Genomic DNA, 16314 nt, shown 5'->3' on the forward strand with positions numbered 1-16314 from the left:
AATATATTTGGACTAAATAATAAGCAGATAAAATATGTGTGAAACATAATATCTTAAAGAAAAATTAGGCGAAGTGTCAATTTTGGTGTACCATTTGATGAGTTAATTCATGAAAAACAATATACTGTATGTTCAACTTTATTAATATATACACATTAAGTAAAAAAAAAAAAACTGAAACTCTCGGTGGCACTAGTAGTATTGAAAAACCTAAGATCTACGCCATCTCCGAGGCCGGTGGAGCAATAGCTCGTTGGCGTAGCCTCAGTTCTCATCTCTTTCTTTGTTCATTATAGCTCTCTACTTGCTACTCTCATGCTCTCGTTTCATGTCTAGACCTCATCGACACTACCTAAAGAGATTTTCATAGTCTCTAGCTGGAATATGGAGTGGAATTGTGATCGGGTTCCCCAAAAGTGTTCGCAACCGCCACTTCATCTCACTGTTGCCTCCATATTTGGGCTATGTTCGCATGTTCTCTTCAGATATGCTCTCCTAGACCGTTGATGTTCCTCACCACCTTAGTTACAGTTTGTTGTTCTTGCTTGTCGACTGCAGTGTCTTCACCATTGCATCAGCTCCTGGTTCGAAATCTAACCACTCACTTTATTGTTCGCAATTACATTACAACCTTTTCCCCTATATAACTACATTGTTAATATATCAAAAAATTAGTTTTCAGTTCTTTTATAAAATATTATTGCAAAATACATAAGCAGCCAAATGAAAACATAAGACTTTGTTTTTGTTTGCGTTTTATGTTTTATAAATTAACAAATGAACTTTGTTTAAAAACCATACTTTTAAAAAAGAAAAATGCAAAACACAAACGCAAACCATGGTTCAAGATTCCAACATACTTAAGACTGCTGTTTCAGTCAGCGCTTGACGATACCTCATTAGAATCAGGAGGAGGCACATCTTCCTCCTCGCTATCATCATCATCATCATCATCACTATTTTCTTCTCCACTCACGCCTTCACTAACCATCGGACCTAGAAGGAAGCCGATAGACTCGATATTGACCAGAAACTGAGGAACCTGAGCGAGCTCAAGCCTGTGGTCTGGGGTGTGTTGTTGGTTGAATCTCCCTGGAACTTTCGAAGGAGTCTCGTAACAGTCTTTGCATAGGTCATAACCAATCTCTTCCTTGCAGTCTTTGCATCTGTATCGCTCCCCTATGATTGGATACACTCCGCAACAATCACAACCAGCTCCGATGTGAACATTAGACGCAGGGTTCGCCCACCAGGGAAGGTCATTGTTGTTCTCGCCTGATACGGATGGGCCTTCTTTGTGAGAGCTTTGACTGTCTACAAGAATAACAAAAAACAATGAGTCACTTTGTGTACAGAGATTCCTTCAAGTATTCAGTGTAACAACAACAAAGAGCTTACTTCCTTTGCTAGTCTGGGGAATCGATTTCTGAATCCCACTTCTCCTTGAATTGTACTCTTGAGGAAAGTTCTCCTCCAGAAGCTGCTCAAGAACCAAACAAACTTTAGGAAACCCTCTCGGGTCAGAGATATGACACTCTTGACATTTGATCTTTTCGCCCTCTTGAAACATATCTACTACACATCCTTCACAATACACTGTAAGAAGGATGAGGACAGATTATTATTAGCACATGACAAGGGTAAAAAAAAGAAGAAGCAAATATATAAGGAAGGTGATGATACCATGTCCGCAGTTGAGAACAACGGGTCGCACAAGCAGCTCCTTACATGCTAAACAGAGCAAATCATCTTTCGAAATTTGCTTATTATTCTCATCAAGAGCTTTTGCATCTCTAGGTTCTTCACTTGATAGTAAACTTCCTGCATTATTAGAGCACTTTTCCACCTTCTGCTCATCTAAAATACATAGAATTTTTACAGTTTATTACAATTCAAAAGCTTGCATAAAAGATTTTTTTTAAAAAGAGAACCTCCACTAGATACAGACGCTTCCTTGGGCTTTGGTTCATCAATCTGAGGTGAAAAACATTCTAGTTCTTGTTCCTCCTCTGAAACACAGACATTAAAAAAAGAAAATTATAATCACCGAAGTTTTACACCTTAGGGGCATTGAATTAGGAAGAAGTGCAAGGAGAGGGAACAGACTTAGAACTTGTTCTTCTCTCTTGTGGTGGGCAAGAGGGTAAATCTTCTTGAGGAGGAAATGGAGCTTTTGGCAGACAGCAGGGAAGTGAACATAAGGGTCTCTACAAATGGGACAATGAGACTCACGCAGCTCGTTCATTGACTTATGCACGCACCAGAAACACGATAGGTGTCCACATGCTAGCCATTTTTACAAATTCCAAAAGATTATAACTAAAAAAAATATCATTACCAAAACCAAAAATATGATCGAGAGATAAAGTCAACTTCTTACATAGCACAATCGGTTTGTAAAGAAGTTCCCTGCGCAACACAAAAAAAGTCAAATTTAGTTTCGTCCTTGTCTTAACAATGAAATCAATTACAGGACCAGACTAGGATTTCAACAATCGAGAGATGCTGTAATTCCCCAATTTTTTAAAAACACAAATAAGAAAAAACCCTAAATAAATAAAATTAAGGTGATGATTAAGGCAATGTCAAAGAGGTGAGCGCTTTGCTTACAGGCAGACGCAGCAGAGAAACTTGTCGGAGATTTCTTCGTGTAGGTCAGCGTTCTTCATTGTAACATCCTCCATGGGTAGAGATTGGGGATTGAGAAATCAAAACTTTCTGCAAAATTATCAAACAGGAAAATAGAGAGAGAGAGAGAGAGAGATCTGAGATTTCGACGGTGCGGTGTTTTTGCTTAGCCGCTAAGGGACAGATTTAAGAATGATATGGTGGGTAGAAAACCCTTTTCTAATCTTTGATTTAAAGAACCGACTTTAAAAAACTCTTGCCATTTTTTATATATTTTAATTTACTAAAAGTAAAATGAGTTATTAATAAAAAAAATCAGTTACTTTTTCCACACACCACAAACTAGTTAAAATGGATTATCAAATATATTTTTCTAAAAAAAACAAATATATATTTTTTTAAGCGTTTAAAAAAAAGAAAATATATTTGTTTTTTTTAGAAAAAATATATTTGATAATCCATTAGCTATACTATAGATGATTTGCTTTTTGAGTAAATATTTGATGAAATTTATTAACACGACAATAATTTTCATAATTTAGTGAAGTTTCATCTTTGATAGCATTTGTAAATTTTATTCAGCTTTAACTTTGGCAAAAACACCGTTGAAAAAATTTTAGCTGAAAAATACAAACTATATGTATTTTTAAAAAAATGTATTTAAAGAAAAACTATTCTCTCTAAATACACCAAAATATGTTTTTTATCAAAAGAGCATAAAAATAAAATAAATCAAAAGAAATTTTATTACAAAAATAAAAATAGTGTCAGATTTGCAGATCAACTCGCTCCAACCCAAATTTTGTGTAGAGGTAGGAATTGTGCGGAGTCCACATTTTGATTGCTTTTTTTTTATTGCTATATATATTGATTTACTATTATTTTTTAATTACATTATCAGTTATCCTTTGATTTTTAACTTATTTTCCTTCAGTTTTCTACCTTTTTCTTTACGGACATAATTTTCATGTCTTTTTCATTAAAATAGTTTAATATGTTATCAATTAAAATAGTTATGTATTGAAAAATGCCAAAATGTAGTAATTTTTTTTTACAGCCAAAATGTAATATATTTTTTTAAAATAATAGTTTTGAAATTGCCTTTTCAATAGAGATGTAGCAATATTTACTGGACAGAATGGGCTTCAATCCCAACTCAATTATTGAAATAGAGCTAGGTCATAATGGTGGTTGGTTTTGAAAAAAATGGTCCCGTGGTTGGTATATATATATGAGACGAGTTTCCGTACAAGAAAAAAGCGTAGGGGCAATGGAATCCTGGGGTTAGCTTCTCACCTTCTTTTCTTTCTTTTTTTCCAATTTGCTAATTATCTGATTCAGGAATTGAACTAAAACCTGGGAAACCTCGCTATTTTCGTCTTCGTAATCTAAATAATGAACATCGTATACTCCACATCACGGTATTACCAATAGTTTGATTAGGGAATTGAATTAAACGTGAGAATGTCGTTGATCTTTGTGCCAATATCATTCAGGCAACTCTATGCGAGGGTGTGGGCAAAGAGAAGAGTGTGATTCAGTACTCAGTCGGAGACAACAAGAGTCCAGTCGATTTGTGTGCATTGTCGCCAAACGAAAACGAATCCTTCTCTTTGAGCCTTGAGCTTGGCTGTGATGATAACTCAGTCGAATTCTCGGTGACTGGTGATAGATGCATCGATCTGACTGGTTATTTACAGATTGATAATCCGAATAGGAGAAACTCGATTAAGATGCGCCATGAATCCAATGTGAGTAAATATCTCTCTATCTTTTTTATATATATTTTATTTATTTGGTTCACTCACTACTCTTTGGCAGATTCGTGGGAGCTTGAGAGACAGCCTCCCCTCACGTGAGGAGATCTGCCGTCTATGGTCTACCTTGTCATTGGAAGAATCTGAAGAAACAATGGTTAACTACTTAACCAATAATGATGTTTAGGAACATCTTCTCTTGCGTTCTTATGTTTGAATTTTTTTTTTCTTTTTCAAATTCATAATAAAATTCTATCTATTTTTTTCACCACTGTTATATTCTCCCATTATTCTTTATCTGTTCAAACATCTAAACAAAGCTGATGAGTTCCCGATTGTAGCAATGATTCATCTAGAGACAAATAAAAAATGGAATTTACTTACTGGAGCGTTTCCCTCCTCTTCCAGCTCTTTATTTTACTCCTAAGAAGGTATCGACGAAGCAGTTTACTCGTCATCTAGACACCGGGGTCACGAAAATTGATTCCGATCAGACAAGAAGCGATCAAACTAATCTGGTTCATTACATTCTTTGCTCATTTAGTTTTGGGGCTTACATTCTATGGGCTTTTGGAATAGGCGTGGACTGATATTATTACTGGGAAAACTCAAAATAATCTGCTAACTGGTGGTATCTTTTTTTTTAATAAAATCTTATTTCTCAAAAGACATGAAAAATATATCATTACTTTTATTTTATTTTAACTTAATGTCAAATACACCAATAATATGTGACGCTTCTTGTTCTAAAATATTAGTACTTAGAAAGAATTAAAGTTAAGAAAAGATAATGGATGATTGGTTGGATACTTTGATTAATTAAAGCATTCAAAATTTAGCATTAAAGTTTGTGTTGTAAGGGCATCTCAATCTCCACTCCATATTTTACTCCATTTACTCTATAAATGGAATAGAATATAAAGTGGGGATGAAGATGCTCTAACTGAATTGACTGTAATTATAAATTTATCGTTGTAGATTTATTTGCTTATATTTAATTTAGTTGTAGCTGTAAGTTTTTTTGTAGATATTTTTTGTTTGACATACAATACGTACTTGCATATATAAGAGATAACTCGCGGTTACCAAAGAGATAGAAGTGTAATAGATCAAAATATGTCATCTAAAGACACTTAATCAGCTATTTCAACTACAAGAAGAACAAAATAAAATCATGAACTTAGTCATTTGATTTTACTAAACACAATTCTCACCCATATACATAGGAATCATGATAGACCATATATGTAATTTTTGATCTCTTAATATTTAGAAACACACAATAAACATGGTTAGTAATGAATGAAATGAAGAGATATAAAAAACTAGAATATAAAAAATTTGAAAAAATTATGAAAATTTGAAAAAAAAATTATAAAGATTTTGAATTCAAAAACGTAGTATTCGAAATAATAATAACTTTTATTTATTTAAAAATAAATAATGAAAATAAAGTGATGATAAATATTTTTTGTGATTCAGTGTCGAATGACGAAGATGTGATTTTACAATTGGTCAAATCGATCTTTTAAATTGCAAAACCTATTTGACCAATTGTAAAATCACGTCTTCGCCATTCGACACTGAAATAGAAAAAATATTTATCATCTCTTTATTTCCATTATTTATTTTTTTGCAAACATGAATCTTTGGCCTTATTTTAATTTAATATAAATAATTATAAATACTAATATAATAAGATACACAGAATTAAAAAGGAAAGAGAAGAAAAGGGGAACATCATAAAGCAAATGATTGATGGCATACAATTCAACAACGAGGAAATTATACGATTATATAATTATCAAATCATCACTTTTTTGTTATTCAGCTTTTCTTTGTCTAGGACACTGTGCTTTTTTGTTTGAGAGACAAAATGCTACGTATGGACAATTCTTGACTAACAGTAATTAATTTTTTTGGGTGTAATTGAATAATAATATTGCTTCTTCTTTTCTTCTTTTCTACACTCTTGTCGTTAAACCAAACGAAAGAGAAAACCTGATCCACATTTTTCTGATGTATTTTATTTTACAGTAAACACACCAAAAAAATCATGGAAAGATAATGGATCTTCTCATCACTATGTCTCTAATCGTATGCCTATGGTTGGGTTTGAATATCGCCATAACGGAGGGTCCATGGTAACCTAAATTATTATTATCTTTTTCGTTAATGACTTATTACTACATTCTCTGTTAGGGAAGAAATTGCTTTAGTTGATATCGGATATAGCTGTTTTGCAATTTCTTTTCAAAACTATATTCAGAAAAGGAGACAGTTTTGTGTGGAGTAAGACATAAGTATCCCTAGGGACTCCACAAGTCCCTTAAATCTCTCTTCTTTTTTTTCTGGTCATGGTAATCTAAGGGACACTTTTATTTATCTTTTATATAAGAGATTTTCCCCATTATTCTTCTTGGTCCTCTCCCATTTTTCCTTAAGGGATGGCTTAAGGGCCTATGGATATTGATGCTCTAAAGAGATCTAACAACTGTTTGGGATCATGCCTCGAGATCTTCACTGTCATTGACTATTGTTACAAATAGGGTCTTTCTTTCTGTTCATGCTTTAATCATGTTCTAATAATTAAACTATGATAAGAAAAATCTAATGATAAAGGCTTCTTCTATATGCCCCAATCAGTTTGTGAAGGCAAAACATAGCAGTTGTGTATAGAGGTGGCTACATACACATGTGAATGATTAACGAATAATAGCATCTTCTTTACAACTCTAACTTCACAAAACTTAAAAGATGGAGGAAGCAATTTTAAAACGAACAAAATATTAGAAGGGAAATGAACGGTACGTACCAAACCAATCCATTCAATATATATATACTAAATCCATAACAATTAAGTTCTTCTCTAATCTCCATCGATCAGAGGCTTTTCCCAATATAATAACATAATATCGATCTTAAAAACTTATCTTTTAAACTCAGGGGTAAAACCAAATATGCCAGCTCACCTAGTTGGAAATAGGGTTTGGACCACTAGGAACTTCATGAGCATCATTTCCAAACTCTCTCTTTCTAGAAGTGCGGCTGGGTCGTGGGCGATCATTTGGACGCAAATCCATCGTGAATGAAGCTGGAGCCGAAGATTTAAGAAGAATCCTCTTGAAGGGAACAACCGTAGATGTGGATTGATGATGAGTCATTGGGATTGTAAGGCCAATGAAGAGAATAAAAGATAATAATACGAGGAGAAGAAGAAGAGTGTGAGAATATGATGATTTGTTATTGGTTTGGTCATTTGATGTTGCCATGCAATTTAGAAAAAAAATTTACCACCCCCCCAAGATCCCAAGAGGGTTCAGTATCCATTAACCAGAGAAACGAACAACTCGAGAGCTGGTTAGAGCCGCCAGATAAGAGAAAGCAAAGAAAAGATGAAACAAAAGAGAGATCTAGTAATTAAGAAGAAGAATAGGCTTGAGATAAAGAAAAAAAGAACAGAAGAAAGAGGTTCTCAAACTTTCATACTCTTGAATTTCATTAATAAAGCAAACCAAAAAGTTGAATGCAGATGGTCACGAGGTGTGAATTTACCAAAGCACCCTTTGTGCAAGCTGCGCCCGGAGAGAATGGACATATATGGTGAATTCAGACTAGGGTTTGCATAACGCGAGACAAGACTTGTTCAGATTTTTCCTTTCAAATATATTACTTTTAAGCCCCTGAAAAGACTTGAAATTGTCGGTAGGCATGCCATTGCAGAACGAGTAATCACATGAAACAGGAAAAAACGTGTAATGGTAATTGAGTCATTAAGTAACTACCAACGAATCTTAAAAGCTTAGACAAAAGGAAAAGGTTATAACATAAATGAAAGGAGAGGAGGTAGAAGAAAGCAGGGTTCTTGCTTTCTTTTCTTTGAAATTTCCATTTTTATATTTTCTTTTCCCAAGAAAATTATTATTTTTGACTAACTTGACCAAACACCAATTATATAACAACGTGTATCATCAATACTAGTAAAAGAGAAAAAAAAAATCATTTTGATTAAATTATGCATTATTTAGTTCCCCATTATGTTTGGAAGTCAAATTATACCTTATACATGATATTTATTGACAAATTACGAATGTATGTCCCCTGTACAAACCAACCAATATCATTAATATTATTAGCAAGGAATAAAAAATGAAGAAAGTAATATAGGAGAGAAACAAATTGAACTTTGGTTTAATCGTAGTGTGAACGTAATCCCGATACTAGTTTAGTACAAAAAAAGTTTAAAACAAACAAAACATCACGATTTCTGATGGAAGATAGATAAGAAATGACAGTATATAATGAAATGACACAACTAGAAGAAAAACGATGAAGCTAATGTTGAAGCAAAATTAAACCTTGGTTTCAAATGGAAAATTTTCTAATATAGAAATAATCCCTAGTATTATTGGATACCACCTGATGTAATATTTTGGTTTAACTATGGCGGTTATGATGGTGGGTAGGAAAAGAAAGGGAACTCTAACTAGCCCAACGGCTTTTTGCATGGTGTTACGACTTATATACTATATAGTTGATATAAAAATTTATAGTTATATATACATAAATGTGTAATCATGTACATATTTTTGAGAAAGATGTAATCTTATTGTACTTCTTTCAGGTAAAAGTGTATTTTTATACATTACCTAATAACATATCACGGAAAGAATAAGAGTCAGCGCGCAAATTAGGGCGGTGGCGAGAATGTATGGAAGAAGCGAGCCGGTGATGTCTTTTTCGTCTGCCATTAAAAATGAACGTATAAAATATTCGATTAGATTGTATGAATAAAGAATAATATTCGATTACGGAGAGACTATGCATGTCCCCGTTACGTGGATTGCATGGGTCCCTTGCTTTCTCGGAGTGATGCCGTTGAGAACGATTGGACGTCGTGGTTTTTTGCGTCATATTACACCTCTTTTTCCGTTTCTTTTTTTTTTTTGCTTAAAATTTCTATTTATTTTTATGTTTTGTTCTTCCTCATTGTTATGAATTATGATATTCACATTTGCCGCTGACAATATATATACCGTCGGTTGCTCAATTTGAAAACTGAAAATAATAAAAGTATTTGTAGTAACATAAACTAAAGAATAGATGTAAATAAACAAAGTTAAAGTTCATTTTCTTTAACAAAAGTAATTTTTCAGAAAAGAACCCTCGACTTTTCATGATTAGAACAATTCCGGATAGTGAATGAAATTTCTTAGGTGACTATTTTTGTATACAACTATCTTTTGTATGCACAAGATATCATGGATTTTTCACCATATTTTAAATCAGTATAGTATGTAGCCATCTTTGCTATAGTGTATAGATCTATTTTTGAATATTTTCTGTGTTTATATATTTGGAGTTATATATAAGAACACCCTTACGGCTAAAATATTTGAAAGGAGTTTTGTTTTGTTTTCTCTCCCAGCAAATTATTATTAATATTTTGGTAAAATTTGTTTGTAATTTAGCTTCTATAAAAAATAAGTAAATCACTGTTAAGGTGACACATATTCCTTAAAGTATTTTATGAGGTACTTTTATAGTTTTTCATTTGAGAATATCTCTTACCATCTTTTTCTAGTTTTGTATCATTCAGATACTCAATTAGAACTTACCAATCTACCTGTATATGTGAAATGCGAAAACTAAGAGGTGAGCAAGCACTATACAGAGATTTGGAAAGAGGGTTGAGATGAACCCGAACAATAGGGATGATCCTTTTGATATAAGAGGAGACGAGCGCACGAGTTCCATTATTTTCAGATAGTGTGGATACGGAAATATTTATGTCTAGAAAAAGGATTTGATCTCCAAAAAAAATAAAAAGGAATTCGGTGATTGTATAGACGGATGAACCATTTGGCGGTGAAAAGTCCAAATCTCCATGCTGCATTTGACATTCGAACAATAAATGTTGACAAATTTTGTTTTCTAGGTTATAATAATATAAAAAATGTTGCTTAAAACAATCGTGACCATAATATGCTCTTTTTTGGGGTGTAAACCCGTAATATGTTATTCATAAAAATACTATAATTAATAAATGTCTGGTGTCTGGATCAACCCGACTAATTTAAAGGTAAGCATGTCATATATGATATAATTTGAGTTTTCCGCAAGCCTATCTAGAAAAAGCATCCGGGTCAAAAACTTATAAATCTTTGCTTTTTTGTCAAAGACATTTATAAATCACTGCAAGACCTATAAATCTTTATTTATATCTAAAATCCCATACAATTAAGAATAAAAAAAATGGAAGATTTTTAATTCAAAGTATACAATACTGCAGGCAGGAGGAGCCTTCGACCCACTCCCTCTAATCATGTCGCGTCTGGCCCGTGACTCTGCATCCAGCCTTTGACCCGATGTATTCCTCTCCTCGCTCCAAATGGATCTATTTGCAATTTCATCTATAAATTTGAATCACCTAAACAAAATAGGCTTGGTTCTGAGTGGAATTGAATCCGGAACTGTAAAATTATTTTTTAGCAAAAAAAATGTGAATTTACGCCATCATTCACTAATAAAGTAATAATAAATAGTCAAACAGAAGTAAATTATACATAGATTATAAACATATAATATTAGATATATGCAAGCGGACGTGCGTATATATGTAAAGGTAGTTTGTATGGACGCCACCAAATGGGTGATATGATATCGATAAGTCATATTTGCTTCATCATTTAGCGAAAGGCATGGGGAGCTGAAATATTGGTCCCAGATCGCGCTCTCCTTTTTTTAGTCAAGCCTTTTTATCTTTACTTTTTTCATCTACTTTCGTTTTCACTTTTTCGCCTACATATTTTTACAATATAATGTATCTTCCATTTTTTTTAAAGTTGTTTTTCTACTTCTGTTCACCCATTTTCATCATAATCAAGTCACTATAACGTTGATGGGTTTTGGCTCTTTGAAAAATATCTACACTCGAAAATCTTCAGGGCCATCACAACAAAAGACTTCAACTATATCGCCAACAGAGCCATAGAGAGGTAGTTTAAGGAATTAAAACTAAGGAGACTTTTCTTAACTAATTGAACTATTTGAGGAGGAAACATGAGCAAACATATATTTCTCTCCACTAAAGGACGTTTTCTTTGTCGTCAATAAAATGACATATATATTTAATTTGCTTTGTAGTGTAGCTATCACCAGTCATATTGAAAAAAAAAGTTAGGGAAATTATGGGGACCGTAGGCCTTCACTAGCTACACTCCAGCCAAAAGAAACCAAAACGATTTCATGACAATTATTTTACAATGATGGCATGTGATGCGAGACAGAAAGTAAGATGTTCATTTAAAAGATAAATGTGAAGACTTTGGAACGATATTTTTCTATCTAGATTATGGAGTCTTGGCATTATTCTTGAAAGTGATCCTTGCGAAATTTTAAATGCCGTTTTAGAAAAGAACTCGCATTTTAGATATCTATATAATAATGTTGGGCTTGAAGTGACATGAAATTTCTATTCCATTTTTTTATATGAAGTGACATGAATATTTAAAAATTATTGATAAAGGAAATAAATAAAAAACCATGGCAAAATATTATTATGTTTGGGGGGTAAGTTTTGGAGATAGTGCCGTTTTCCTAAACAGAAAACATAAATTTTGGGATCAAAATAAGCAAATGGATGAATGAGGCACTGAAAAGATGGACAGCTTTGTTTTTCTTTTACTCTTTAATGCTTTATCTTTATGTAAAGCTTTGCATGATAGATTAATCTCGGAAGTTTTCAATTAAAATTTAGACCAAAATGCTGAAAAAACATATATTGATATATGTGATACGCGCACAAGTACGTGTTATTGAATTGTTCACAGATATATCATATATCCCAAGCAAAATTTAACCAGTTCATTAGAAGATTTTATTTTCATCGGCCATATGTTTTACATGATTATTGCCTTCAATTCTACTCTCAGTTTTACATGTTTAACACTAATTCCTATTAACAAAAGAGGGAAATATCAAGTACACGAAAAACAATGTGTATTAAATAGAAATATCAATTCACAATAATGTCTACTCCCTCTGTTTTTTAAAGATGTATGTTTTAGAGTTTTTACACATTAATCATGCATTGTTTTTAGAAATTATCAAATTTCAATGCATTTTAACCAATAGTCTTTCAATAAATTCAATTAATTTTATTGAAAATTGTAATTTTTATATAGAAAACATAAAAAAATACATCTTTTTGAAACAAATATTTTTTCCAGAATATGCATCGTTTAAAAACAGAGGGAGTATAAAATATGTTGAAAAGCCTAAAAAGTAAAAACCAAATCAGCCCAACCGAAATCATTTTTGAAAACTTATCGACCGGTTTGGACCTCAACCGAATCAAAACCACACAAAAAAAAGAAAGAAAGAAAGAAGTTGGAGTCGTTTCCATTCGGTTTGGGGTTTATGCATATCTGCTGTGGTGATTGAAGAGACAAACCCGGAATCATCGAAAGAGAGGAGAAGATGGAATCAATTCTACTCCCAACGCTAACAAAGAAGGAAGAGATCGATCGGATCATCAACAACACCATCGATAAAGTGCTTGTCCTTCGATTCGGCCGTCTCTCCGACGAAAACTGTCTCCTTCTTGATGACATTGTAACGTTGATATCTTCTTCTTCTTCGTCTCTCTTTCTTCTTCTCCCTAAATTTTGATTTTTTTGCAGCTGGAGAAATCGGCGAGAGATGTCTCGAAATTCGCTACAGTAGCTTTGGTGGACGTTGATTCGGACCAAGTTCAGGTTTACGTCAACTACTTCGACATCACTCTGTTCCCTTCAACCATCTTCTTCTTCAACGCTCATCACATGAAACTTGATTCTGGGTACATTCTCTGTTTCACTGAAATAATTACAAAGCTTTTTTAAAAAAAAAGTTAATTCTGATTTGGTAATTTTCTTACAGAACTGCGGATCATACCAAGTGGGTAGGTAAATTCCACGAGAAACAAGACTTTATTGATGTCGTTGAGGTAAATTCAAATAATTTAAAATTTTATTAGTTTCTGTAAATAATTGATTTTCATTTAGATTTTGAAATCCTCTGTTTTGTGTGTAGGTAATATTCAGAGGAGCGATGAAAGGGAAGATGATTGTTCACTGTCCGCTTCCTCCCGAGAGAATACCAAAGTACCAACTTTTATACAAAGATGTGTAAAACAAAACTGAGTTTATTGTCTCTTCTTTTTCACTTGCAAACTCTCTTTCTCCATCCCCCTTATGTTTTGGACACAATAACATTTACATGACAAATTTCGAGATTTACATATATGTTTTTTTTTTGTACAGAATGAGATAAATATATGAAAGAATGTGAACTAAAAACCCGTTTCTTCGATTCTCTGTAACGTCGTCTTCAGGGCTTGTTTTCTCTTTTCTTGCTTTTAGTGACGAGTTCCATTGACATGGATCGAAGTCTGCTTGTTATCTCGGTGAAGGCGGGACGAGCATCCGGGTCTATGTCCCAGCATTGTTCCATCAGCTTTTTCCATTCCGCAGAACATGTTTTCGGTATGGGAGGCCGAAGCGTGTTCTTCACTATCCCACCTACAAAGAGGGAAAAACAGCTGAGCAAAGAGGAAAGCGAAAAAACAAAACTGAGTAGACTTACCAATGATTGCTCCGCAATGCATATCTGCATAGGGCTCCTCTCCTGTTAGAATCTCCCATAGGCAGATCCCATATGAAAATACATCAACCTGTTCACACCCAGTTACATAAGCTGTGTGTGTGTTTTAATGGAATCTAAATTAGGTTTTCTCTTACTTTCTCTGAAACCCGGGTGCTGCTTCCGTTCAAGAGTTCTGGTGCCATCCATGGAAGTGTTCCTCTCACTCCCCCAGATACCAAAGTGTTACGTTTGATTCTAGATAAGCCAAGATCTCCCACCTGAAGATTTTTTTTTCATGCTTAAGATTCAATCGGGATGAGATTGTTTGTCATCAAAATTTATGTTTACCTTGCATATAGGCCGTTGTGGATCCCTTAGATTGACGAGCAAGTTCTCACATTTGAGATCAAAGTGGACAATGTTCTTCAAGTGCAAATACTCCATGCCAAAAGCAGCATCCATTGCTATTATTATCTTTTTCCGAGCGTCGAGCAACCTGTCTCTCTTGACAAGAGCATGCCTTAGTGACCCATTCACCATGAACTCAGTAACAGTCGCTAATGTTCCTCCAGCTCCATCAGGGACTATACCATAGAATGCAACAACATTTGGGTGATGAAGATTTGAGAGTATCTGTGCTTCCCTCCAGAAATCTTTGGTCTGATAAGACAGCAAAGAATCCATGACACTGACCTTAATCCTCAATTCTGTTGAAGAGCTAGAATCCATAGTATGTGTGTGTATGCCAGCAATAAAAAGATAATGAATACACAAAAAGACTTGAGGACTAACCAAGCGTTCACGTTCTGATGATCTTCCTCCAAAGCAGCTTTTCCTTATTCTCTTTATTGCGACATCAGTTCCTCGCCATTTCCCATGGAAGACAGTTCCATACGTCCCCGATCCAAGTTCTGTTAGGTCTTCAAGATCAGCGTTCTTTATCATCTGAAGGTTTAGGATATAGGTAAAAGAAATAAAAATCAATGCCTAAAGCATGTCATACATAATTATCATTTTCTGTATTAAATCTTGTTCAGAGAATAGACAACAGTAGAAGCTGTCAAATAAAATTTTAAGGAGTCAGAATGCCTCAGCTTAGCTTTTCAATTTTCCAAGCGGGATTTACTAAAATGGGTGAATAACAAAGTCATGATGTGATTAAGGATGACTCAGTTTTCTGAAGTGACAAGCTTGAGTACCTGCAAGCCATACACACTGGCTTTTATTTCAACTATGAGTGTGTCATTAAAATTGTTGTTTTTCTCGTCAACATTAGCTTCAGCGTCCTGTCAACAAGTGACAATAATGAGAACAAGACCATCTCTTAGCTTAAATTATAAGTTTACAAACAATTAAAATCACTACCTCAGAGAGGAAGAGAGTATCATCACTGCTGTCCAACCTTGTGTGTGGAGTGGTTGTGAGTGAATCTTGCCTTTGGACAGATGGGATATTCAACTTGTAAGTTTCATTTGTTGTCTCTGGCACTGGCTGATTCAAATCCATGCTCTGGATTCTCACATGGCCGGAACCACTTTCCCTTTGTACTCTCTGCACGTCATTGACAGTTATTACTATTATAATTATGTACTGGTGACAAATATAACTGTATATTTTTGGAATACTCACATTCTTTTGTGTTGGATCAAGTTCTAAGCGCCCTGTCTCATGAACAATTTCTCTCTTTGCTGATTCCGAAGAGATGTTGAACAAGAAATCCACATCAGAGTCCGCTCTCTTATTTAACAGCACCCCTGAAACTTCCAAATTCCTTGTCCTGGCAGCTTCATTTACAGGTTCTTGAATAATATCAGAAGGTGTCTTACTAAGTCTTCTTTCCTGATTTGGGGTGTCATCTGCAATGCCTTCTTCCAAGGAGATCAGATTCCCAGATGAGGTTCCAGCCATCAAACGATCATTATCTTGCATTATTTGCTTCCATAGGTCAACACTAACCACTGAGGTCTGGTTTCCATAGATTGGCAAGTTCTTGGATTCCATGTTTGTAGCGATTACCCTTCTCCCCACAACGTTCCCACTGTTCCCATCTTGATTTAGAAAAATTTCATCAAAATGATTGTTGCATACATCAGAAGTGTCTCTATGTATTGTCTTGTCTTCACCGAATAGTCCTGGCCTTCCTCCTCCGTCAGTGGACGTCAAATCGAGTATGTTACTTTGTGTACGACGGCTAGATATATCGTTGTTCCTATGCTCCTGCACTGGCTTTTCTTCTGTTTGTTTCTTTGTAAAGTTCAAAGGTGAAGATGGGCTCTGTCTCTCTTGTGAAAAGTAACTAGAA

The 16314-nt window shown here is 34.2% G+C and overlaps 5 protein-coding genes across 6 annotated transcripts in view; 2 read left to right on the forward strand and 3 right to left on the reverse strand.

Moving 5' to 3' along the window:
• Positions 1-71: 71 nt before the first annotated feature.
• On the reverse strand, positions 72-2831 carry LOC108856142 (E3 ubiquitin-protein ligase PRT1). 2 transcript variants are annotated; one of them, XM_018629881.2, is made up of 8 exons: positions 2611-2831; positions 2381-2409; positions 2107-2286; positions 1932-2009; positions 1684-1857; positions 1399-1596; positions 896-1314; positions 72-581 (listed from the first exon to the last, which is right to left on the reverse strand). In XM_018629881.2, the coding sequence occupies exons 1-8, from the start codon at positions 2682-2684 to the stop codon at positions 564-566; spliced, it is 1170 nt and encodes a 389-aa protein (XP_018485383.2). In that variant the 5' UTR covers positions 2685-2831; the 3' UTR covers positions 72-563. The 2 variants fall into 2 exon arrangements, with proteins under 2 accessions (XP_018485383.2, XP_056842550.1); XM_056986570.1 differs by having other exon boundaries at positions 72-647.
• Positions 2832-3139: 308 nt separating this feature from the next.
• LOC108856143 (peptidyl-prolyl cis-trans isomerase FKBP53-like) lies at positions 3140-4656 on the forward strand. The gene is made up of 4 exons (XM_057010400.1): positions 3140-3911; positions 3970-4049; positions 4125-4379; positions 4450-4656. The coding sequence occupies exons 1-4, from the start codon at positions 3860-3862 to the stop codon at positions 4570-4572; spliced, it is 510 nt and encodes a 169-aa protein (XP_056866380.1). The 5' UTR covers positions 3140-3859; the 3' UTR covers positions 4573-4656.
• Positions 4657-7197: 2541 nt separating this feature from the next.
• Positions 7198-7798, reverse strand: LOC108857305 (CLAVATA3/ESR (CLE)-related protein 41). The gene has a single exon (XM_018631275.2). The coding sequence runs from the start codon at positions 7655-7657 to the stop codon at positions 7358-7360; it is 300 nt and encodes a 99-aa protein (XP_018486777.1). The 5' UTR covers positions 7658-7798; the 3' UTR covers positions 7198-7357.
• Positions 7799-12733: 4935 nt separating this feature from the next.
• LOC130512448 (uncharacterized) lies at positions 12734-13683 on the forward strand. The gene is made up of 4 exons (XM_057010457.1): positions 12734-13001; positions 13070-13227; positions 13308-13374; positions 13461-13683. Exons 1-4 carry the CDS (start codon positions 12867-12869, stop codon positions 13557-13559), a joined length of 459 nt encoding a protein of 152 aa, XP_056866437.1. The 5' UTR covers positions 12734-12866; the 3' UTR covers positions 13560-13683.
• LOC130494980 (uncharacterized) overlaps positions 13557-16314 on the reverse strand; it is a 3867-nt gene continuing 1109 nt past the window's right edge. The window contains 8 exon segments of the mRNA XM_056985867.1: positions 13557-13948; positions 14013-14100; positions 14168-14290; positions 14361-14672; positions 14805-14957; positions 15212-15298; positions 15378-15563; positions 15642-16308. Coding sequence (XP_056841847.1) covers positions 13758-13948; positions 14013-14100; positions 14168-14290; positions 14361-14672; positions 14805-14957; positions 15212-15298; positions 15378-15563; positions 15642-16308 — 1807 coding nt within the window. The 3' untranslated portion in view covers positions 13557-13757.

The sequence above is a fragment of the Raphanus sativus genome, chromosome 5, assembly GCF_000801105.2.
Source record: "Raphanus sativus cultivar WK10039 chromosome 5, ASM80110v3, whole genome shotgun sequence".
Lineage (NCBI taxonomy): Eukaryota > Viridiplantae > Streptophyta > Magnoliopsida > Brassicales > Brassicaceae > Raphanus > Raphanus sativus.

Bases quoted from the DNA above. Each gene is read 5' to 3' on its own strand.
- LOC108856142 (XM_056986570.1), bottom strand. From the start codon at position 2,684: ATGGAGGATGTTACAATGAAGAACGCTGACCTACACGAAGAAATCTCC. The intron at 2,010-2,106 runs GTCTGTTCCCTC...TCTGTGTTTCAG, and splicing joins GAGAGAAGAACAAGTTCTAA to AGGAGGAACAAGAACTAGAA. The intron at 1,597-1,683 runs GTATCATCACCT...TCCTTCTTACAG, and splicing joins TGTTCTCAACTGCGGACATG to TGTATTGTGAAGGATGTGTA.
- LOC108856143 (XM_057010400.1), top strand. From the start codon at position 3,860: ATGAGACGAGTTTCCGTACAAGAAAAAAGCGTAGGGGCAATGGAATCC. The intron at 4,050-4,124 runs GTATTACCAATA...AATATCATTCAG, and splicing joins ATCGTATACTCCACATCACG to GCAACTCTATGCGAGGGTGT. The intron at 4,380-4,449 runs GTGAGTAAATAT...ACTCTTTGGCAG, and splicing joins AGATGCGCCATGAATCCAAT to ATTCGTGGGAGCTTGAGAGA.
- LOC108857305 (XM_018631275.2), bottom strand. From the start codon at position 7,657: ATGGCAACATCAAATGACCAAACCAATAACAAATCATCATATTCTCAC.
- LOC130512448 (XM_057010457.1), top strand. From the start codon at position 12,867: ATGGAATCAATTCTACTCCCAACGCTAACAAAGAAGGAAGAGATCGAT. The intron at 13,228-13,307 runs GTACATTCTCTG...ATTTTCTTACAG, and splicing joins CACATGAAACTTGATTCTGG to AACTGCGGATCATACCAAGT. The intron at 13,375-13,460 runs GTAAATTCAAAT...TTTTGTGTGTAG, and splicing joins ACTTTATTGATGTCGTTGAG to GTAATATTCAGAGGAGCGAT.